This window comes from Sciurus carolinensis, chromosome 15 (assembly GCF_902686445.1).
Source record: "Sciurus carolinensis chromosome 15, mSciCar1.2, whole genome shotgun sequence".
Lineage (NCBI taxonomy): Eukaryota > Metazoa > Chordata > Mammalia > Rodentia > Sciuridae > Sciurus > Sciurus carolinensis.
Genome location: NC_062227.1, coordinates 16,205,082 through 16,231,019, shown reverse-complemented (window position 1 = coordinate 16,231,019; position 25,938 = coordinate 16,205,082). Strand labels below are relative to the sequence as shown.

The window sequence follows — 25,938 nt, the reverse complement described above, 5'->3', positions numbered from 1 at the left end:
ATAATGGACAGTGTTGTAGATGTATATCAAGGTACACTTTTACTTACTGTGGGAATACAAATCTTGCTTAAGGGGTTTCCATCCAGGAGGTATGATCCATTAAATGTTACATATTCATCATAATACTGAGGTGCTTGAGGAATAACACTACACAATAATTTGCGCTTTTCTTCAATTTTTTTCCTTATGTGCAAGTATTCAAAATATGGATTTGCTCTCTCTGAACTGTATGGCTGAATCTCATCTAGTTTCAGAGAATCTACAATGGCTGCCAGAGATTGCTGTGTTTTCTCTTTTGCTTGTAGTAAAGAAGGACTCACTTGTACAGGCTGAGGTACACGGGACACTTTCCTTTTCCGTGGATGGTGAATCTGAGGATCATCATCTTCAGTTAATCTTATTCTTCCCCTAGGAGATGAAGATTCACTGTCTTTTTCTGGTAATAGTGCACAGCTAGAAAGAAGCTGTTTGCTTTGATTTGCCACTGTATTTGTTTTGTTTCTAGTCATTCTTTGAGGGATTTGGTTTTCAGTTTTATCATCTTCAGCATTTTCTTCTAATTCTACTTTAACTAACTGACCATATTTATGCATTTCTGGCTGAGCTGACTGCTGCGAGTGGTTTTCCAGACTTGATAAAGTGCTGTGTTGAGATTCATCATCTTCAATGGAAAGCAAACACTTTTCACTTTCAGGACAATGTTTTGGATTATCTTGCTCATTTAGGTTTCCTTTTGGCATCCCTACATTCATTTCACATAAATCAGAATCACACTTATTCAAATGAGTTAAAACCAAACTCTCCAGTTTGTTTTCTTTTTCATGTGAAATAACCTGAATGTCAGTTGTGCTGTTCTCAACTTCATGGCCACTGGAAGATTTATAGGTTAGCTTACTAAATGCATAATGTGTATTTAGTTGGGAGGAGGCATCACTTCCATTAAAGTCTTTTTCTGATGGTAATACAGGCAAACTGTTAGCTTTCTCAAAATTTGGTGATGATTCTTGACTAGTGCTTTCAGAGTACACTGGGACATCTGCTAGGACGAAAGTATTTTCCGTATCTTTTGCAGATTCGTTATCAGTATCTAAAACAGAACTGATCATTTGTATAGCATTTTTCTGTTGTAAAATACTGGGCTCTTGATTGGCAACATATGACAAAGATACGTGTTTGGAGACAGATTCAGCATCTGAAAGTGACTGATTGGGGAAAGAACAAGGTTGCTGTAAAGGAAGAAAGGATGGTGAATCCTGAGCACAAGAGTTTCCTTGCAGTTCAGTCTGGTGGAGAGATAAAAAATCAGTAGGATGTTCTTTCAATAATTTGTTTTCTGAATTGCAAAAACCCTGAATAGAGGACTCTTGATCAGGTATACTAGTATTTGCGCAGATAAAGTCACTAGTACTTAGTGACTCCAGTCTATCAACAGGTATCTCCCATGATTTACTCTGGATCACACCAACTTGATTAGATGGTTCTACATGCACAGGACTGTCCATGGCACCCACTGGAGCAGTATTCTTGATTACATTTACATCAGCTGGAATATATCTGCTGTTTAAAGACCTAGTTGGAGAGGCCACAAAACTGGAATGTATGTTAGACACACTTGAGAGATCTCTTTCAGGCACATTTGAGGATAACTCAGGTTTGGGAGAAGGGCAAATATCTCTTGGCACAGCTAATAAGCTACCTTGATTGCTTTCTTCTGATACTGTTTGGAATTGTTTTGTATGTTCACAAATGACAGATGGCATGCTACATCTTCGAACTTCTACAATAGGTCTCCCCTCATTTATAACTAGTTTAACATCTTCTACAGAAGATGACCTGAGATGGGATACTGGAAGTCTATTTGCATATGGTGGCTTAATCCGTTCTGGCAATTCAGCAAGGCTGTCCGACTCCCTTTCATGAAGAGCTGGAGATTTGGCAATTGGCAAAAATGGCGACTGGGAAAATGACATTTGGGACTCAGAACCCTCTAACATAAAGTCAGAGTCATATTCAACCAGCGGCCGTGGAGTTGTCACGGTAGTATGGCAGGAATCTTCTGAACTAGCAACAGAAATCATGGATACAGATCTGGAGCTGAGACCTGGCTTTTCGTTTTCTGATCTAGGAGACCTGTTTAAGCTACTGTCTGAAACAAAAGATGACTTCCCTAAAGAAATTACGTTTTTGGTGTCAACAGATTGTGATCTATTACTTACAGCATCTTTAGACTGCTTCTCCTTGGCATAAGCATCAGCCAGTTCTGAACTCTTTGACCTAGTAAGCTCTTTATTTTTGGACTCAACTAGGGCATGTTTTGCTTTTTCTTTATCTTTTACTTTAAGTTCTAAGCAATTACGATTTCTTAACCGTTCCTTTTCTTTTTGCTTAATTTTTTCCTTATGTTTTTTATGCCACTGTTCTATTTCTAAGTCTTTAAGGCTTAGCATTCGCTCAAAACTTGTCTGCATTAAATCATCATTCACTAACCTCTTTTCTTTAGGTCGAATATCTTTTGATGCTGGTGAGGTCTTAGATTTAGACTTATCTGTTTCGGATTTTAGTTTGAGTAAACTATTTAGTTGAATTTTATCTTTATGTTTGTCTCGTTCTTTGTATCTATCTATATCTCTATCTTTTTTATCTTTTTCTTTTCCATCGGGAGTTTTCAAAGGTTCATCTTTTGTTTTCTCTTTAAGGGATAAAGTTTTCTCATGTTGTGCTTTACTACTACTGTCTACTGTACTTGATTTTTTCTCTTCCTGTAAGTGTTTGGAGTTAGTAATATTTATACTTTCTTTATCTCTGGACTTTTCCTTTTTATCTACTTCCCTGTCTTTGTCTTTACTTCTGCCTTTTTCTGATTTAGCATACTCACTGTTATCTGATTGTTTATTTCTTTTTTCCAAGTGCTTTTCTTTGCTTTCTGCTAAATGTCTCTCTTTTTCACTTTTTTCTTTGTCATGTTTTCTATCCATCTTTTCTCTACTTTTTTCTCTGTCATCAGTTTTTTTAGTAGTACTATTTTTGATCTTCTCACCTTCTTTATAGCATTTTTCTGTGTGATGTGAATATAGCTTGTCCTTTTCTTTTGTTCTCTCAACACATTCACTAAAATCTAATTTGTCTTTTTCTGACTTATGCTCATGCTTTATCTTCTTCTCTTTTTCAGAATTTTTTCTTTCCATCTTTTCAACATCTTTTTCTTTAGTTGGAAATCGTTTCTCAGATTTTTCCTTACTTTCTCTTATATGCTTTTCTTGTTTTTCAATGTCTATTTCCTTTTCTGTTGAATGCAGCCCTAGAGATTCCTCATTTACACTTAAACATGAAGAACCGAATTCTGTTTCTTTATCTGTAGGTACATTTTCTCTTTCTTCTTTTATCTTGTCTTCCCTAAAAGATTTCTCACTTTCCTTTTTAATCTTTTCCCTTTCTTCTTTAAAGTTCCTCTCTTTTGAGGTATGCTTTTCCTTAGTTGGTTTATCATCTTTTATTTTTTCCAATTTTGATTTCTTTTCTAATGTTAAGGACTCATGCTCCATATTTAAAAAAAGATCTTCAGTTTCATCACTTTTAAAAAAATTCTCTTTCCAAAATTCTCTATCAAATTCCACACTCCTCTGCAGTTCCTTAGCACCATCCTTATTTTTATATTTTTCCTTTTCACCTTCAATTTCTTTTTTGTGCTTTTCTTTTTCTCGCTCTTTATGTTTCAACTTATGTTTTTTCAGTGTTTTGCCCTCTTTATCCATTTTTTTCAGTGTGCAATCAGAATTTTCAAATGTTGGACTATGATCTTCATCCTTCATTTTGGTATTTGATTTTTCACCAAATTCTAAGTGAAAATCTTTCTGATGTTTGTTTTTTTCCTTATGCTTGTAAGATTTTACACATGAACTTTCAGGCAAGAATTCAGTTTCTGTATTTTCATACCGAACAAGATCAGGCTGTAGTGACATTTCAGAGCTTCCTGGTGATAAACATGTTTTAGTATGTTCTTGTTTCAGTGGTGTTGACTGTTTTTCACTCAATCCACAAGAATGTTTGGGAGATTTACCAGTGGAAATATGAAATAAATGTAATGAAGTATCATCTTTTGGACTAAAAGATTTCCTAAAATTCCCCTCCTCTCTGGTCTTTTCTGAACAATCTAGTGCGGTTGTAACTGTCAAGTTTGAAACTCTGGTATTTTCTTTTCCCTCTTTTTCTTGCTTTAACTCTTGGTTTTCTTTATTTTTGTTCTGGTTTTTTAACTTTCTTTTAACTTTGCCTTTCTGTTTATATTCATATTCTTTTTTGTTTTGTATATCAGAATTTGTTGTTTCAGGAATAGAACATGCAGTAGAAACCTTTTTGTTTTGAAGAACTTCTTCATCAGAACTTTCAGTACTTGAATAAAGAACCCTAGATGACTTTTGTTTTTTACTTTTAAATGATTTAGAATAGAAGGATTTCTCTTGTTTTGCAAATAAACTACTTTTTTCTGCTTCAGATTCATTCTCTTTTCGTTGTTCTTTCCTAAGAATATGCCTATCATCAATCATTTTATTTATTTCTTCATCATCATCATCTTTGAACTCATACTCATCGAGGGCAGATGGAAGAGGTGCTTTACTGGGAAGAATCTGTTTACTTTCACAGATGAGAGAGTCCTTCTCTGTTTCAGAGTCAATATTTTCATCAACACTAGAAGGATTGACAGACTGAGCCTCTTCAGAATCTAGAATAAGAAAAAAAAAAAAAGCCTTGTTGGTCAAAATACAATTGAGAAAAATAGGTCAGAAAGAAAAACATAGCTTATATAGTAAATATTTTAAAATTCAGACAAAATCATTTCAGATTTTAATGCAATAAAAATATGTAAGAACTCTGGTACAGTATTATAGAACAGGTTTATAGAGAATCTATTTTATGATGAGATCATTTTGACATTTCAACCAGTATATGTTAAATTCAAAATATATAAAAATACATAAAGAACAGAGGGCTTTGTATTTGGGGGAATCATTAACTACTAAAATGACAGATAAAATTCTGCATACATCTCTTCTGGAGAGAGAATAGTTAACTTACATAAGATCCTCTGAACAAAAAAAAAGGTTAAGAACTATTAAAGGGTTTAAGTAAACATGATAAATTGTTTTATGTGTTCAGAAACACTCATCAGTAAAACTGTAAATGATCATGATTCCCATGAAGAATAATACTTTATAAATAAAGATAATCGCCCCCCTCCGCCCCATGCTGATGACTGAACCCAGGGCCTTGTACATGGCAAGGCAAGCCCTACCACTGAGCTATACATACAGCCATAAGTAAACGGTTTACTTATAACGGAAACATGATTCTTGGGGAAAACAAACTATGAAACCCCCACCAATAATCAAGATTATAACAGATAAATTGGATAGATATGTAATTTGAAAAGAGCTGCTCTGTTCCTTGTTATCTACAATTTTGACTTCTTACTAATACATGGTTTAGTTCAACAGGGCTACCTTCTTATGTATTTTTAAGTACATGAAAGCATAATTTTATGAACTTACAACCAGGCTATTGTATAAACACAGTCAAAGCCTTGCTAGATTCTATTTCATTATAGTTTCTTTAACAAAAAGAATGATTGTATCTCCAGGCTGGCATCTTTTCCTAGCTGAAATATATACATGGAACTATAACTGAAAGGAAAACTTAGGACTCTTAAGGGAAAAGAAAACTGAGACCTCTGACCAGGTGGAACCTCCCCAAACTAATGATAATAATAATAATTAAAACAATTCATTTACTAATTGTGTGTGCATGTGTTTTGGGGATGGAGCTGAGGGCCTTGCACATGCTAGATAAGTGCTCTGATACTGTGCTGTATCTCTAGCTCCTGCTTAATATTTAATAATACAAAATTACACCTTGAATATATTGTTTCCTCTAAAGTAATCTAGTTCCTAAACATTCTCTTCTAATGAAAATTCGAATTCTAGAAACATTTTTGAATACCCAAAAGGTACCAGGCACTGTGTTAGGTAGGATCTCTGAGAGATCACAAATTTTTTTTGAAGACATGGTAATATTCCCATATATATCATTATAAAGTGCTATTCAGTGATGAATTTACTCTCTAAGTACTCATACTCAATGTATTCTATGTACTGTCTATGTACTATCTTACTATCTATATGGTATAAAAAAAGAACAATTTTGGAATTGGAACTCTACATTTAAAATGCTATTTGCAGTCATTAATAGATACAACCACTTTGGAGAGCAGTATGGAGATTCCTCAGAAAACCTGGAATGGAACCAATGTTTGTCCCAGTTATCCCACATCTAGGTATATACCCAAAGGGCTTTAAATGGATGGAACTGGAGACTATCATGCTAAGTGAAATAAAGAAAAAAATCCCAAAAAGTCAAAGGTTGATTTTTCTCTCTGATATGCAGACGCTAACACACAATTAGGGGAGAAGGTTAGGTACGGATAGAAGTACTTTGGATTAGACAAAGGGGAATGAAGGAAAGGGAGTGGGGATGGGAGGAAAGACAGAATGAACTGGACATTACTTTCCTATATTCACATATGAATATACAACCAGTGCAACTCTACATTATGTACAACCACAAGAATGGGAAGTTATACTTCAGGTATGTATAATATATCAAAATACATTTTACTGTCATGTATAACTAAAAAGAATTTAAAATGCTATTTATAGTCATTAAAATTGCAATATGCAGTATCAAACCATAGAACTTTATCCAACTAATCTGAACGTCTATTTTGGGGCTGGTATTCCTATTGGTCCTTGAGAAAATGTATCAAAGAATACATACATGAACATCTTACTTATAATTTGGTTTTGAGGACACGTCTCCCCTTGCAGTTTTCAATATTTCATTTTTTATGGTTTCTATTCTTCATGTGCCTCATTAGATTATTAGTTTTCCTGGAAAGTGGGTTTCCTTTTTATGTCCCATAAAACCCCAGTACAATGCTCTATGCTTAGACTCAGTCTTGGGAATGTATTTACCAAGCTCCACTAGGCACATAATGCTAGGTGCTAAAGGAAGACAAAGTGAAAAGAACACAGTCCTTGCCTCAAGAAGCAACTGCATAATTGCTAAAATGGCAGTAGGTACTATGCCTTGAAAACAAGCTGCTTGGGAGGAATAGAGAATTAAGGAAGGTTTCTCAGAAGTAGCACTGAAATGAGGTATGATGTATGTACAAGAATTTCAGGTGGGATTTAAAGGCATGAAAATATTATGTAAACAAGCAGCTGAAATCACAGTATCATTTCATATATGGCCTTTTTCTCCATTCAAAAGATTCTAGATACTCTGACACTGTATTTTCATTACTATTTTTAATGCCTGGATATTACATTTAATATGTAATATGTAATCACTTAAACTAATTCCTCTACTGAGGATACATTTAGGTGGCTACCACTTACTTGATATTACAGATATTTAACAATGGAGAAAAATTTTAGTGTATACTGTTACTTGGAAATAGCAGTATATCAATATGTGCATGTGTTTAAGAAAAAAGGAACAAGGGAAACATTAAAATAGTATCTTTAGGAAACTAGTTGGAGGAATTATGACTTTTATTTTCTTCTTTGGGATTTTCTATATTTTCCAAATTCCTAGCACAATATATCTATTACTTTCATCATTAGGAAAAATATTTTTTAAAAGTTCACTGCTATAAAATGGTCCCACCAACTTTTTTGGTTACTGGTATGGTTTATTTTTCCATGTATGTACTCTTCTTTTTATGTAATATCACTTTGTAATTTCCTCAGCTATTTTCTTCTGATCTTTTTATGCCTATGAATATTAAAATAGCTCAATTATACTGTACAGATGTATATTCATTTAACACATCACAGTTTTTGAATTTTTGAATATGTGCTTTAAAGGCTAAACACAAATTCTCTCAAGGGAGTTACACATACATGTATACACTGAGAGATGCATGGTTTGTCTTTTATGTTCCTGATTCATCAACTGAATGTATGTTCTCCAATGTAAATGATCCCCTCCCCACAACGGTTCTTAAAAGAGCTGTACTGTTTTAAAAGGAAAAACTATAAACTCTAAAATTAACATGTTAACCTGACAGGACTAATGAACACAATGACAGTTTAGAAATTTCCCTGGGCGAGTGAACTCTATCTGACCTGAAGTGCCAAGTCAGATGCTCACCAGACACATTCTGCCAGTTTCTCTGTACATCTGTGATGATCTCACACTGCTTGCAGAGGCAGAAGCTGGTCACCAGTCTCTGGACTTCAGCAAAGATCATTAACCTCCATGATGACAATTTCACTTGCAGAACAGGCTGAAATCCTTTTCCTTCCTTAAGTAGTCCTCAATTTTAAAAATCTACTTTAACCACTGAGAAACAAAGATCAACCTGGTCCTGGATTCGTGGGGCAGTAGCTTTTCAAAAAAATGTCCTGCCCTTCTTAGATGACTACTGAAGTAAGAAAAACCATCAGTCACCAAATCCTCAAATTCCTATAGTCAAAAATGGCCATGGTTATTGTTATACTAAGTTATCATTTTGTTACCCTTTTAAAAGTCTCTAATGTCTATTTAATTACTAAATTTGAACTTGTACTTAACTTACAACTTGTCAAATGTTTAATTTTATTAAATTTTAACTATTTAAAATTTTTTTGATCTCTACAGACTGCATTTTGATTCATTGTACACAAGTGGAGTACAACTTTTCATTTTTATGGTTCACACCATTCATGTAATCATACACTTATATAGGATATTGATGTCTGTCTCGTTCTACCATCTTTCATATCCCTGCTCCCTTCCCCCTATCATTTCCCTCTTACTTCTAACAAGAGGCTGGAGAGGTAGCTGGGTGGTAGAGTGCTTGCCTAGCAGGGGTGAGGCTATAAGTTTGACTCCCAGCACTGTAAAAATAAATAAATAGATAAATGCTAACAAAAAAATGCACCTTTAAAAAATTTTAACATTTATCATATCAATTTATTCTCAACAATTCTATAATCATATTTGGGAAACTAGGAAGGAAAATGAGAAATAATCAATGTTATAATGTTTTACTAAAATTGTATTAAATAATCTTTCCAATGAAAAATAATAATTAAACTCCATTTTATTACTTAACAAATATACTTAAATACATTTGGAAGTTGTTCTTTTACACTTCAAGACAATTTTAAATACCTGCAACTAAGACTAGCATCATTTAAAAAATTGTTAAATGTTATACGAGTTCTCTATTATTCTTAGGCTTGATGGAATCTATCAGAAAATTCCATAATTTCTTGTATATCCAAATCCAGCAGATGTGACCAATTCGGAGATCACAGTATACATAGTAAATCCACCCCCTTGAATGTTCTCTAATAACAAGCAGATAGGTTTTGACACAACATTTGTTTCATGTTGACATTTGATAAAGCAATTACAAACCACATTTAATAGGAAAGTAAATAGATGATGGGCTTTTAAAACAATCTGCATTGTACATTACACATTTTTAGGAAATATATTATTCTATTAACATCATATAATTTCAGGACAGTGAGATGTTGAATCAAAACAAAATATACCATGACTCTAAACTTAAAGTCAAGTCCAAGTCTCTATCTCCCACCTTTCCTCTGATATTCAGCTTACCAACTCTCTGTACTCCTTTCAATCACCTCAAAATTCAAGATTAAAAACATTAACTCATTGTTTTCTTTCCACAACTACTTCCTCTGCTGCTTAAGCCAGTCTTCCCTGAGTAATAACAAATGATATAGTTACTCAAATTAAAAATCCCAAAGTCATTTTCAACTATCTCAATTTCTCAACTTTCAAATTCAACCATTCAGTTTCAGTCTGTGGAATATCTCTGAAGTCCATGTTTTCTCTGTTCTCCCTGCCACTGTTGCAGCTCAGACTTTTGCCAGTTCTTGCCCAGATAAGGAATCGCTTTAAACCACAATGTGGCCAGCATTATAGACCATATTACATCTTGTCTTATTTGAGGGCTCTCCATGCTAGTATAAATCTCCCAAAATCTAGACTTCTATTTTCACTACTACCAAGACTTAACTACAAGCCCTTAGAGAAGAAATCAGCAATGCATCAGCCAGACAGTAAATGCTGGCTGAAAACTACCTAAAATTACACAGTGAATAAATTTATATTTGATATTTTTATGTTGTTCTATATTTTAGACAAATATCTAATCTTTACAGTAGCTATTATTATTCCCTTTTAAGAGACAAGCCAGAGAACCATGAAGGAGCTGTTCCAGGTCACCTATTAAAGGATGTAACCCAGGGTGTCTGACTTCATAGTATGTTCTACATTGCCTCCCATATTTCATTACTTCTTGCTATACTAGGATAGTATTTCATCTCCCTCAAATTTCAAAGCATATATGGATTCTCAGTTGCTCCTCATTATTTTCCATCTGCTTAATTAGGAGATATTTCAGATAAGTGATCAGGGAGAGAGCAAGTTTAAAGATTTTATATATAAGAAGGGATCAATTCCCAGTACAACAAAATAAAATGACAGACAAGAAGTGGGGGATAAATTAAGTGCTGATGGTGGGATAAAAAAATGTAGGATGGGATAAAAACATCAAATACAAAATTTATTCACCATATAATTTTGTGTAGTTTTCAGGTGGCAACTACAAAATTCATTGCTAAACTCAATACTCTAACCTCAGAAATTAGAAGGGGTAACTAACATTTCTTGTGTGTCATTACTTCCTGTGGAAGCACAGATATACTTGATTAGCTTTACCAGCTACTTTCAGCTTCCACAAAACCTGCCCTTTCATAAATTATACACTGTTATGTCTACCTTCCTATAATGAGTTTTTGCTTTAATACATCAATTGCTGAACCTTTTGTAGTCAGCCAAAAGTTTATTTTATACAATAGCACCATTTTTATATAGCAGTGTTTGCATAATTATTTGAATATATATGTATTTTATGAAAATGAAAAACTTGTAGATTCTAGTATTAATTAAGATAAACATGAAAACTGTTAGATAAAAGTGTTTAACTGTGAAAGAAAGGAACATTAGAGAATCTACATGAAGTACTATACATATGTATATGCATGTGTATAGATACACATACATACACATATACACATACATATAAGCATATATAGAAGAGTGCATGAGCAAGCATGCTGTATAGAAAACATCAACATTTTGAAAAGTGATGAAAAATGAGGTTTGAATTTATGGGTAAAATTAACATGTAAATTATTCTAATAATTTATATAAGGTATTCTGTCAACAGTATGTGCTAGAAATCTGTTCAAAAGAAATCCAGTGTTTACCTTAGGTCTTGACAAAAATTAAAATTGATCAGAACCATGAAAATTAAGATTAAAAAGATTTTATAAGAAGAGTTCAATTCCCTTCTTATATATCCTGTTCAATTGCCACTGAAATCTTGCAAAATCACCACAAGCAACTTTTTCCTTCTCAACACTAAAGTCACCATAGACAAACAGAAAATCTGAATCTGAAATAAGAAATACTTAAAAAAAAAAAACTCTTTAAATCACACTATGAGGATGCAATGAGTAAAATCTAGAAACTGGCAAAATTTGCAAGACAAATGACCATTTTATTTCAACTCAAAATTGCACAAATATAAGAAAGGAGGATGTAAGGATACTCAAATATATGCATGCATAAATACACCACAGTGAACTTCACATTTATGTACCTCTATGAAGTACCAATTAAAAATAAACAGAAGGAAGATGAGTACAGGACAGAAAGGAGATTGGGGGAGGAAGGAAGAGAGCGAAAGGTGGGCCATAAGGGCCTGAAAAGGAATAAATTAAATTCCATGCATGTGTGATTATGTCAAAATGAACCCAACTATTATGTATAACTGTAACAAACTTAAAAAAAAGCATAATTGCTTCTCGGTCTTTTGGGTAAGATCAAGTATAAAAGCATTTAAAAAAGATACTTAAGACATATCAATCAATTTCAATGTATACTTCATTAGGATTCAGATTTTGAAAAACTAATTTTAAAAATATGTAATTGCCTTTACTAATTTGCCAAGTAGTGGTATAAAAGGATTTTTATCACTAAGTAGGTAATTAGGGAGATTTCAGCATAAACATTGTCCTGGATTCAGTAAGTTCAGTTCAACTTGGATCATTCACTCTAATTTTTACTTCTAGCAACCACTACCACTAATTTCCATTGATACTGTACTGTAAACTGGTTCAAAACAGAATCAGAGCTTTTCAATCTTGAGATCAAAATTCCGTGATGATGTAACTCATGAGTGTTCTGACTTCACCCATTCCTGTATCAACTTCCTTTCACCATGGCATTCACATGATCAAATAAATGATAACCCAGAATGAAAATTATCCAGAATATTCAGATATAACCATGTATATAACCATGCAGAATGTATGAATAAATAAATAAATAATGCAGCACAAAAATTCCAAAAACATTCAATGAGAAATGACTTGACATACAGGCTTTCAAGAATTGGCAACTTTTAGTTGTTATTTGCAAATACTGTGGGACTTTAGCAACTTAAAGAACAGCAAAGTTGACCAAATTCTCTTTCTTGTCCTCACAGGATAATTTCTGGACTGATGGGGTGATACTTTTGTTTCTTCTGTATTTATCAATGAAACACTATTTTTAGGGTTTCTAAACATAAAATCTTCTGGGTTTGAAATCAAGTGGTTGGAACACTTTTGACTTTTATCTCAAGCATGCTGTAGATTGAATATTTTCATTGAAGGTTTTGATTAATGTGATCTGTGTGAATCTGTAACGGGAACAGCACTTAATGTTTTTACTTGCTCTGTTGTGAGGACCTATGCTCAAGGTGGATTTATTTTTTAAAGAGCTTTATTAATTAACTTTGGTACTGGGGATTGAACCCAAAGGCTCATTAAGTATAAAAATGTATTTTTTAATTAAGGATTTTAAATTAGGTGATAGTAGGCTCTATAGCAAAAAACAAACCAAGACACACCACTCATTTATTTCATTTTCAGCAGCCCTTTGGTACTCAATAGGAAGTGTTACATTTGAAAACATGATGAATAAGTTTAGTCATGCACATTTCATATTGTGGGGTTAAATCAACTAAATGTATAATTACTAAATTCATGCTTCAGTTATATGCTGCCATCAGAATCATCTGACTCTGAACTTCCCATATTGAGTAACAAACAGCCTGTGGTAGTGGAAAAATACTCAGGTTCTAGCATTAGCCTTAGGTTCAAATGTTTTCTCTGCTACTTAACAGATCAGTAATCTGTTACTAGGGATTAATGCCTGCAGGGCTCTTTTGAGGATTAAAAGAACTAATTTATGTAAAGTGCTTGGACTATACCTGGCACATACCATGCATGTGATATTAACTCCCTGCATAGAAAAAAAAGAATCATGTCTATTTAAAAAAATGTAAGTAACATACATTACTACCAAATGCAATGAAGTACATGACAACTTTAAAAGCCCCAAACCTAATCCCATAACTTTTCATATTTGTTTAATTTTGCACTGAGACTGAAGATAAAGATTCAAGCTGACTCCAGGTACTTACTTCATTTATCACAAAGACACAATGAGAGCAATGGAAAACACCAGACATGATGAACATAAGTAGATACAAACGCTCTTCCTCCACGGGATGAAGTAGTGAGGGGAGAGAAGAAATACAGTGAACCCCAAACATTATATTCTGACATCCAATTTTCTATGTATTAGTGTTTGGTGGAATTCACACACATTTTTCCCCCCAGTGGTGGGTCTCCTTTGTATATGCTAGGTAAGCGCTAAGCTACACTCTTAGCTCCAATTTATACTGTCATATATAAAAGTGTTAAGTCACACAACCACATGTGTAAAGTATGTTTTAGTACTCCTCAAAGAAGAGGGAACAGAAATGGTAGTTGGAGAGAGAGAAAACTACAATTTAATGTTAGTATATAATGATTTTAAAAAGTGTTTTTATAACTCAATGAAAACTTACACTGAAAATTAGCCTTGGTAAAATGAATGCTGCATTTAAACAAGTTCTATTGTCTCACTTATCTATTTTACATGCTGAGAATACTCCTATATAACAATGTTAACACATTTGTCCATGACCATAAAGCTGCTAAGCAGCAGAGCAAGGTCTTCAAAGCCAAGTTTCTCTAACATTGGTATTCACAACCATCATGCTGCAAGATGAACTGCACAAACATTCACTAAAATGAACTTTACAGAAGCATTCAAATACCTTCTACTTCTATCTTTATTTCATGATATGTTCTAGCATATTGAGAAAACTCTGCCACAAAAATCTAGGCTCTACAAAAATTATTATTTTTTAATTGTCAATGGACCTTTATTTTATTTATTTATTTATATGTGGTGCCAAAGATTGAACTCAGGGCCTTACACATGCCAGGCAAGCATTCAACCACTGAACCACAACCCCAGCAACAGAAATTATTTACAATGAGACTTATGGTAATCAATTCACATGTAAAGTGATTTGGGGGAAAAAAACCCACAAATTAAACATACCCACCTGAGATTAAAGTTGAATTTCAAATGTGAACTTGACATTTGTTTATCATTCTCTTGATTTTGAGATATTCCCATCTTTGATATAAATGTTTTGGTTTACATGTATTTTTACATAAAGATAAAAAACTCATTCATCACCATTAATAATTTTCAAAAGGAAAAAGTCATGCCTAAATTACTACAAGTGGCTTAAATTAGTGAATGTGAATGAAATTTTTCATCTCTATAATGGTAAACACAAGTGACATTTTAAGTTTGAGGATTATAAAGCTGAAAACCCATGTATAGTTATGAATATTTTATTTTAAATAAATGTCTTATGTGATAGCTTTTCACTATATTTAAAGCTACCTATGTATCAGCTGCTAATGTGGAGTTAGGTTTTTATGTACATTCATGTATTAACTCATTCAACTTTTACCACACCTCCACAAGGTATCTACTGTGATCCCTATTTTATAGACTGTGATCCCTATTTTATAGATGTGGAACCTGAGCACACACAGGTTAACTAATTTGCTCAAGATCAGAGAGCCAGGGATCAAACCTAGACAGTCCAGGAGTGCTAAAAAACAAGTCTTATGATTAATAAAGCTATTTAAAAAGGCAGAGTGGGAAAAGATTATTGTTTGAATTATTTCCATTGTCAAAATCCCTACGATATAAAGTTTTTTTATGCTTATGCACATAAGGTGCTCAACCAAGATTTAAGTATTCTTTCAACACTATGAATACTAAGAACAAACTATCTTTTACCTGGAAGGTGTTTGTTCATAAGTCATTTTACTCAAAATGGGCTAGTTCTTAAAAAAAAAAAAAAAGTCCTAATCTTTACTTCAAGTGATCTTTTTGCTTCATTTATTTAAAAACAGTATATATTGATTTTTTTTTTTGTTAAAAAAAATAAGACAGTTCATGTTAGAAAACCATAAAAACAAAGAGATGGGTTAAGAAGGGAATAAAAAAAATCACCCTAAATAATTCCACTACCTAAAACAATCATTTTTATAGCTTATTTAAAAGTATTACATTTAATTGTTTGAAATGAATTAACTTATAATAAACAATTTCTAAGCAAGTCTCTGTCCTCCTGGTCCTAAATTACCTGACCTGCTACTGTCATTTCAGAAAAGCACGTTCATATACTTCTTAAGCAACTAAAATCATGCCACATTTAGCTTGCTTCATATTTACTCCACGATATGGTCATATCCCTATAGTTTTTGCCATTTTCCTTTTTCATCAAGAGACAGAATGAATTTGTACCATCAGTAGCACGACACAGTGAACTCTGAGAATCTAATTCACACAATGTGTTAAGAATCTAATCTTTTCTTGAAAATAATTTTCCACAAAACTCTGATATTCTGTATTAAGGTACACCAAATGCTTATTGCTGTCATTCAGTAATTTTTCACCAAAATTCTGCGTTTGTCTTCTCATCTTTCTTGCTTTTATTATTAACATGTTTCCCTGATTCTGTTTCAATAAATTTAAAATAAATCCTTATCCCTTATCGTTAAAGTTATGATGTGTCTAGTTGTGCATTCTTTTTTTATTATTATTATTTTTTTGTCTCCCTCTCCTCTTCCATTGCAGGGGAGAGAAAAGGAAAGAAAAAAAAAATTCCTTTTGATCTGAAAACAAGTCTTTCTTCAGTGAAAAGGCACTTTTCCTTAATTAAAATTTTCTTCCCAGCATTTGCTCTTTTTTGGAATATGAATAACAATGTTCTGGGTGTTTTTTTTTTAAATGCCATTTTTCTTGTATTTCCAATGTTTTTGTTTCTAAATGTTTCATATGTTTACCCTTCTTCCAGATCTCCAATTAGATCTTTAGCAATGTCTGATCTAGTCCTTAGTACTGTATATATACTTTAGTGATCAAAAAGTCTGCTACTCTTTTACTCTTTTTCTTGATATGGTTGGTGGATCCACTGCTCTGTGTTTACTCTGAGGACACTGAGAACTTACCCTTTTTCCCTGCATTATTTACAATGTACGGAATCAATTTTTGGCTTTCATTCAGTTCATTTTTCTCAAATCTTGGAATTTCTTTTCAATGGATAAAGAAAAAAATTCCATTTGGTGAAGCAGTTAGTTTATGGAAGAGTTTCCTGTGAGTTAGAGGCCTGTTTGTAGGAAATAATCTCTAATTCTAGTCTTCCATCTGAGACTGCTCTCTAAATAAGCCTCTTCTACTAAGAAAAAATAGAATTTAATTTAAAAAAAAATGAGAATCTCAGTTTAAGAGATTCTCTAGGACCTCAATTAGGAAAAATGTTTTACAACTGTAGCAGTTGATTTTGAGTAGTTTCTTTGTTCACTAATCAAAACTACTCTATTTATAATTAAGAATTATATAAACATTACTATTAGTTGTTACATAACCAAGAAAGTGACATTTAAAAAATGCACCTGCATTTCAGGAAACAGATCTTTACAAGCTTTCACATCCCCAAACTGACTCATGTAGCTTAAAGAAAGGAAAATAAGTAAAGGGAAATTAGATAATTTCATACTTCTAAATTTACATTTGTAAACCTCAATTCTCAATTCTCCAGTGTTTAGTGTTTTATTGGTAAAAAGTAATTAATTATACTTCTATGTGGAAATAAGTATACCACATGAGCATTTATTTTCATTTTAGTTTTATAGTAATAGATATTGGTAAGAGAATTATAGCTGAGAGCTTAGGAGTGAGGTGGAAAGGGAAGAGAATATAATCAATAGCTGAAAATATGTCTAAAAGCAAAATCTACAAATGAAATAAAAATCAAGTACCACCACACTCTATTTACACCCTGTTATCAAACAGTGTTTTTCTACTAAAATTGTTATTAACACAAGAAATTGGTTCTAAATGAAGTTTTCCTCTTCTGAAAATAGGATAGGTACCACAACAGAAATTTTGATGTCACTAAAGGAAACTGACAAAATCACCCAGTCTCAGATATTCCATCATGAATATATAACATTACATAGAGGTCCTTTAAATCATGACGAGAGAAAACATTTTTCTGCAGACAGGATGATGGAGCTCAAGTTGAACTCATTTAAATGTACACACATATAATCAATATTTAATAGTAAAGGGTCTGTTTTCTTAGGGTTCTGCCCAAATATATCCTCTGTAGAGAGTTTTTCTCTTGAATATTCAGTAGTATCTCACTACAATAATTATGTGACAGACTCACTTTAAGTTGCTCACTGGTAGAAATTCAGTTTTTAAGGAAAACCATCAAAACATTAAAAAAAGTAATCTGCGTATTTGTGATAGTTTTACATTTTGGGGGCAAATACACTTGAAATTTCTACTACATTTACATGAATTTCAAAATTTAAACACTTATAATGTGTTTAACCATCTAGAGCACACTGCAGCTGCAACCACAATTTTCCATTTTACATATATATGTATTTATATGAATATATTTACATATGTATGTATATATATCATGTATGTGCAAGTCAAAGATATAGAATGTAATTTTTTATAGACACTGCTAAAGAGTGAATTTTTACAATGCATATTAATTTAGGTACTCATAATTTCTATCTTTACCTCTACTTAAAATCTGACATATTTTTCTGTAATGATCATTCCACCTAAAATTAAAAATTCTTAGGTTTTGGGACTAGGTTAATATAATTAATCCACATTAAACACATGATAAAAATCTGTATTGATTTAAACTAGCAATTTAATTTAAAACTATGGATTTTATTTAAGATATTGGTAGAAGCAAATGATGGTAATTACAGAGGAAACATTTTAAAAATTAAAATTCAGAACTCTGTGTAAAGCATACATGTTACAAAGAAGAGAAGAAAACAGCATGCAAAACACTATAATGAAATTTCTTTTAAGTAGTAATTAAAGAATACCTTGTTGCCTATTATGGTATGCAATAAGATTCCTAAGTAGCTATTTTGAAGTACTGATAATAATGGGATATATAAAAGATAAGCACCAAATATGGTGCTTGCTACTACTCAACAATTTCAGAAACAGGTTTTATCAAGGACATCACTAACAATTTTGGTAAACTAGGCTCCTGAATTATAAATGGATAGTGATTTTACACAAAAGGGCAAACCTGTATTTCCTAACAAATACACTGAAAGTTATTAAGATATGTCATTTGGAAAGGAACAAAAATGCTATTTACATTTTAACTTTACAAATTAAGTGGAGAAATCCTTAGTATACCAATATGCAAACTACTCTATAAAATGCTCTATCGAGTCTAGAGTCCAATGATCAACATGTTGATATATATAACACCCTAAGTAACCTCTTCCTACAGTTCTATAATTCTAATTAAAGGCTTGCTTTAAGCAGGGTATGGTGGTGCATGCCTGTAATTCCAGCAGCTTGAGAGGCTGAGGCAGGAAGATTGAATAAATTTTATCTCTACAAATTAGCAAATAGATTCTACAGAAAGCCACATCATGTTCACCAGGAGAAGCCCCATTTTGTTAGTTTTCTTTAAATATGGTAGACTTCTCATTTATTCATTTCCTGAAAAACCTGGAAGCAGCACTGTGGCTAAGTGCAACCTTGAAGAAAGAAACAGAAAAATAAATGCAAATGCCGGAAAAGAAAATATGTTCTTCATTTGGGGAAAAAAAAATGACAGGCGTTGTAAGTTGCCCCTTCATTCGTTCAACATTTATTACTGTGCTCTTACTATGTGGACCAATGGTCTAAAACCTGAAGTAATAGCATTAAATAAAACAAGATCTAAGCTGGGTAAGGTGGCACACACCTGTGATCCCAGTGGCTCAGAAGGCTGAGGTAGGAGGATCTTGAGTTTAAAGCCAGTCCCAGCAAAAGTGAGGCACTAAGCAACTCAGTGAGACCCTGTCTCTAAAAAAAAATACAAAATAGGGCTGGGGATGTGGCTCAGTGGTTGAGTGTCTGTAAATTCAACCCCTGGTAACCGCCCCTCCCCCAAAAAAAGGTTTATTTTAAAACTTCCTAAGGTGATCTTCCTTTTTAAAAACTGTTAACACCACATAAGTCATTCAGTTAAAAATTCTGGTATAATGTGACTTAAATATTTGGTTGTTTTTGGAACTCTTGATATATTAGCTGTTATAATTTCCGTATAAGCATGTACCGATATTTGTATTTTCAAAGTTTCTGAAATATGAAACTGAGAAAGTGAGTTTTACAAATTATGACAATGTATTTGTGGTATAATAATACAATTTACTATTTTAACATTGACAAAATGAAGATTCAAAAATACTGGTCATTTTGTATATTTTATGACACAGAAATGCACCAGTGGGTAATAATATATCACTGTCTTTTTACAAGTCTCCTGTCTCAAAAAATAACTTGTTTATTTATTATGATGAAACAGTTCATTTAGTTAAAGTATACACATGAGGAAAGTTTATAGCAGCTGGTAAAGAAACAAGGCCAGATTATTGGCAAAGATCAGAAAAAGGTGAATAGCTCTTATGACAATGACTGACATTTTAAAGTTTGTACAGTGGACAGTGGTTTAAAATAAAATCAGAATCTGGCAAAGTTGTTAACAAAACCTCTACTTTGGCAATCAGTAAGTGTCAGAAATTATGGAAGGGCATTATATGACACAGTCATCCACTTCTCCATTATCATAATCATGGTTTATGAGCAAGATCTGGTTCTCTAAATAGGAATTTTCAGCATGGAAGCAGGAAGCAATTATTGGTAGCAAACATTATTAGACAGAATTGCTATAGGAAGGTAATATGGAATAAGACTATGGGAAAAGGGAAGAAATTAAAGGGAAAAAGACTAAAGAAGTATGCAAATTTAAAAGAATTCATATACAAATAAGCTATATTAACCAGGACATGTATTCCTGCAACATTTTCATGTCTGACATAAAACTGCTACTCCAAGTGTGGTCCATGAAGTGACATCATCTGTAATTCTTTATTCCTGATGCCTCATTAAAAAAGGGGGGTTTGTACCACAAATGGAAATTAAGTATGTCATTAAGCTGTTAATTTTAGCTGACATTTATCCACAGCAGTTTTTTCCTTTTTGATGATGAAGGTACTATGTGGGTTTACATTTTGGCATGAGCTCCTTATCTTGAAGCCTAGTAACAAATGGTTACTCTTAATAGAACTGACATAAAGCACAATGCCTAATGGAACAAAACATATGTAGAGTGCTACTTAGATGACACCCTTTCATTTACTCCAAATTTTTTTTAAGTTCTGAAATTCAGGCTTGGTTATTCTCTAACTTTGCAGCACTTAAAGTGTATCTGTCACATGGATGACATGACATAGCAGATAGATAACAATGCTATCTTTCTACATATAAACATCTATGGGCAGTTAAAGTAATTCTTGATTAAATACTAGTAAGTTCTGAATTTAGACTGACGTTTGATAAAGTTAAGTCTAATAAGGACCTCATGTAAATTAAGTTTTGGGTATTTTCATCAGTCTTTTTTAGCAACTCCAAAATCTTTGTATGATACTTACTGATAATTTTTGCATCATTCCTTGAGGGACTTTGCTTAAGCAATAATTCAGGCACATTCACCAGGTGGAAATAAATATTCTGAAAGATCAATACATAGCTGATGAACACAGGTAATCATTAAGATCAGTGAAAATCAAAAAGGTTCTAAAATATGTGTTCTGCTCTAATTAAACACGTAAGTTCAAATAAAATACTTTTCTTATGGGAAAATTTTGTTGTAGCACTTCTTTCTATGGAAATGTTTTTAACAAAAGCTGCTTTTCACAGTGACAGTTTTCAAAAGAGACCAAATTAAGAGCTCATAGCCATAATAAATAGAATTAATATGCCATATAAAAAAATGCTCTACCTTTCAATCTTACTTTCTTACTTTCTCATGGAAGACAATACAATTTCAGATAATATAACCCTGATTCCACATAGCACAAAAAAATTTCAGAGAACTTTCAGCTAAGAGACAGAGTTAGAAAATATGTGAAGGAAATGAAAATGAGATTCTACAGAGAGACAGAAGGATTAGTCTGGGAAGCTGGATGAAGGTCAAAGAGAATTAGGTCCCAGAAACCAAGGCAAGAGAACTTTAGGAAGAACATGATCAACACTAAATTCTACAGAGTCTAAAAGACAAGGACTAAAATACAGCTAAGGGGATCTGGCAGTAAGAAAAACATGTGTGCTCTGAGTAAAAATAGTTCACAGAAAGTAGTCTATCTTGTACTTTAAGAAACTTAGTTATGAAAGGAAGGAGTTAGACAATTAAATTCAAACCAAGAGAAGATCCTATTCATAGTCTTGTATATTTATGTGCACACAAATATTATCACATGATTGTGGCCAACTCAACATCTACAACACCTTTTCCCTTCCAACAAAATCATCACTTCCTCTGCCAGTAGTCCCCAACACATGCCTCATTAGCAGCCATGCTTATACAATTTTATACAAAAATATTTTATGTACCTATACAAATACATATAGGTTTTCAAAATATTCTTCAGGGCCTGGGGTGTTGTTCAGTGGTAAGACATTTGCCTAGCAGTGTGAGGCCCTGGTTCCATTCCCAGCGTCATAAAAACAAAACCAAACAAAAAACCCTAAAACCAAGGAACACTGCTTACTTAATAAAAATGAGCTATGACTATTCATCTTGATGGTTTCAACTCAATATCTAATGAAAATCTCTCCAAGAAAACTGTAACTCAAAGTATATTACTGACATTCTTTTTTATGATTGTGGGTAATTCATGTCATGGCTGTATCTTTATTTAATAAAAAAATCCTCTAGTGATCATTATACACTTATTTTTACCACCAAAAACATCACTGTAATAACTGCAAGGTATTCCCAGAAGTAGATCAATAAGTGTAGGTATTTTTACAAATACTTTTGTAAAGTATGAACTTTCACAAATAGAGACAGAATCTTACTACCTCAGCTCCAGTAATCATTAATCTTTGGGCAATTCACATCTCCATTCACCCCATTTTTATGTCATTTTGAAGTAGAACTCATTCATCCTATCGTTTCATCCATAAATGCTTCAGTATGTATCTCTAAAATAAAAGTTCTTGTACTTTGTTTACTGTTGCCAGACTTGATAATAACAATTCACATATCCTTTTAATCCCTTCCCCTATTAGGAACTACATTTATAAGATGATTTATTTTTCCATTATTTCTTTCTAAAAACATAAGAAAATATCTATATATTTACATGCTACTTAAATCTTTAAATGTCTGCAATTTTTAAAAAATCTGACGAGTAAATAATATCTTGGTCAGGTACAGGATTCTTAAGTTATAGTTCTTTTCTCTTAGTAGTCTTTTCTTCCACTACCGTAAATTAGAAGTTAAACACTGATCTGACTAGGTCTTTGTAGATAACTTGTTACATTCAGAGCTAAGGAATTTTACCAGTGTATATTTGGGGATTTTTTCTTCAATGCACCTGGGGAATTCACTGAATTTCACAGCCAACTCAGGCTTTTCTCAATTCAGAAAAAAATTTCTTTTATCAATTATGTTATCATTGCCTAGTCTTCATATTTTATTTTTCTTCTAAATTCCTGTAAATATTGCATTAGGCCTGTTAAACCCAATGCCTCACACATAGTAGGCAAATGCTCAAACAGTGAGTCACACAACCTCAGTTCCTAAATCTTTCTTCCTTCATGATTCTTTCACTTAGTATTTTTGCTGTATTGTGCAAAAACAATATTGATTTTTTAATTTAAGTCTTAACAGTGACCATACCATTCTTCCTCTACTGAGTTGTTGTAAAATTACATTTTGTTATAGCCTTTTTGTGCTATATCTGAATTTTCTTAAATGCCCATTTTTATTGTTGAAGTTGTTTCCTCTAGTTGTTTTTATTTAGTTGTTTTATTTAGCTGGGTTAACACTGTTTGCTTGTTCACACTGATAGTTGTCTCTTATTTCTAGGCAGCTATGGAGGGTTTTAACATTTTCTCCTATTGTTGTTGTTGACTAAATGTAACCTAATGTGGGAGTAGTCCAAGTCTCCTGCAAGTTGTGAAAAGCGAAGTGGCCACTACACCTTTAGTTCCCAGGCAGCAACAGAAGCACCAGGAAGTCTCTTTTCTTCTTTAATTCCAGGTCCCCTCAAAGTCATAATGATGGACTCAGCCTATACACAGGTTCAGGTATTCCTTGGATTTATGGGGGATAAGGGCCTTGGCATAATCTCCAAGGGCCAGTGTCTTATCCCAATTTAATAAATATTTATTGAGCAGTACTTATGTACCCTATACTTAAAGATCCATATTTTTTACTGAAGGGTGAAGAGAGGAAAAAATAGAGACCAAGAGCATAATTATGCCTACAGCTTTAGCTCTATTCATTAACATTACCTACAAGTAATGATTGATGTCAATTCTTTACCAATATTATATTTTTCCCTTTATTCACCTCACATACCAACTCCTCTTCCTATAATTATTCTCACTTTTGGATAGATAATACCATAGTGGATCATTTCCTAATGAAACCAAAGAACTATCACTATTGCTAGCCCTTTCTCAAAAATCATAGAATACATTATAAGGCTTTTCTTTTAACATACCATCTCAAGAATCTATCAGTATTTTAAAAAAATGAGTTTATCAATATCCTGAAACTTACATGTGCCATTTAGTGACTTTTGTAAAATCTTTTAGAGAAGAATAAATTGTCTATTAATTTTTAAGTTGTGATCATTATTGGAAAAATATGCCTTTCAAATCATTTTTCTTTTTTTCTACATGATCTCCTCCCCTATATATCTGTTCAAGAATCACATGTTTGGGTTTCCCACAATCTAGATTTTGCACTCTTGGTGCAATTCAACATGCTCTCACTTTGGCATTCCCTATAAATTGGCAACTTGATTCTGAGGGCTGAAAACCTAAGGCTTGCACCCTTTGACAAAGCTGTAGTGGGAGAATAGAGTGTTCTTTCATCTGTGGCACATAATGTTTTCTTATTTGCTTTCTCACTTTTTATTTAATGTTAGCAACTGCTGACACCTGACACTCAAAGCTTAGATAATATTAACTGGGAGTTGCAAAATGGTCTATTTTAAGTTTTTTTTCCACTTATTTTAACTGGATTCATTTTATAAAGATGATTTTCCTTACCTACAATGAGGTTATCCAGTGTCAGGAGTTCACAGAAGAAAGACAAATTATAAACTGATACTCCATTGTCTTCTGATGACAAATTCAGTTTTTATATTATCATAATAAACTCATGGACTTATCTGATGGGTTCCAAACCCCCTTTCAGAACTTAAATTCCATCTTTGACCAGAACAAAACTGCTCCAAGGGGCTGGGGATTTAGCTCAGCTGGTAGAGTGCTTGCCTTGCAAACACGAGGCCCTGGGTTCAATCCCCAGCACAGCAAAAAACAACAAACAAACAAACAAACAAAAAAAACTGCTCCAAGTTGTCTCGTATTTTTTTGTTTTGTTGTTTGAACCCAGGACCTCATGCATGCTAGGCAAGCATTCCACCACTGAGATATAAGATACAAGCCCGGGGCTTGTCTCTCAGGCCTTCTGACAAGACCTCATGTTAGTCTTTGATACCTTTCTTGAAATCTGAAATGAAAAGATGCTTCAAGTTCATCTTACATATTTTCTACTCCTGGTTTGGAATCACCTTTTTCTAAGAAAGTCTTGATTTTCTTTTAGTAGAAAACCTTTTAAGATCATAATCTGAGAACTAGAAATGATTATTGCTACTGTCTTACTGCTCTTAGGTCTTTTTAATGAACAGAGCAAAGAAATTTTTTTATGTGTATATATCTTAAATTTTATTTGGAAACAATTACAAACTTACAAAAAGTTAGAAAAATTAAAAATACCTAACATTATATATCCATTATCTGGACTTGCATATAACTAATGTTTTATTCCTTTGCTTTATAATTCATTTTCTTTTGTTATCTACATGTGCACACGTAAATATATTTTCCTGAAGCTTATGACAGTAATTACAATACATCACAGCACTATACCCATGTGTACTAATAAAAGAAGTATTTCCTAAGATATAAAAATATCCTATGTCACCACAAAACAGTTGTCCACTTTATACAAAACTAATGTCCTGTCCATATTCCTTGTTAAACTATTTGATAATATTCCTCATAATCTTTTTTTTTCCCCCTCTAGTACAGAATCTAGCCTGTGGCATGTATTGCCTTTACGATCATCTCTTCAATATTCTGAAACATTTTATTGTCTTTACTGGTCTCTCATTATCATAGCCATTTCCTCATGGTTATACATAATCAGCAGAAAACTAAAAAGTGATATTATATACCTTTCAGGGTGTTACATCTGGAAGT

General features: G+C 32.8%; 1 protein-coding gene across 9 annotated transcripts in view; it reads right to left on the bottom strand.

Moving 5' to 3' along the window:
* The window catches only part of Ankrd12 (ankyrin repeat domain 12), a 152,827-nt gene that overhangs the window by 19,384 nt on the left and 107,505 nt on the right, over positions 1-25,938 (bottom strand). For 8 of the 9 annotated variants that reach the window (XM_047526120.1, XM_047526125.1, XM_047526124.1 and 5 more), the window contains one exon: positions 48-4,720. In XM_047526120.1, the coding sequence (XP_047382076.1) occupies positions 48-4,720 (4,673 nt within the window). Of the gene's footprint in view, positions 1-47; positions 4,721-21,086; positions 21,166-25,938 lie in introns of all 9 variants that reach the window. The other variant, XM_047526129.1, reaches the window with a different exon arrangement.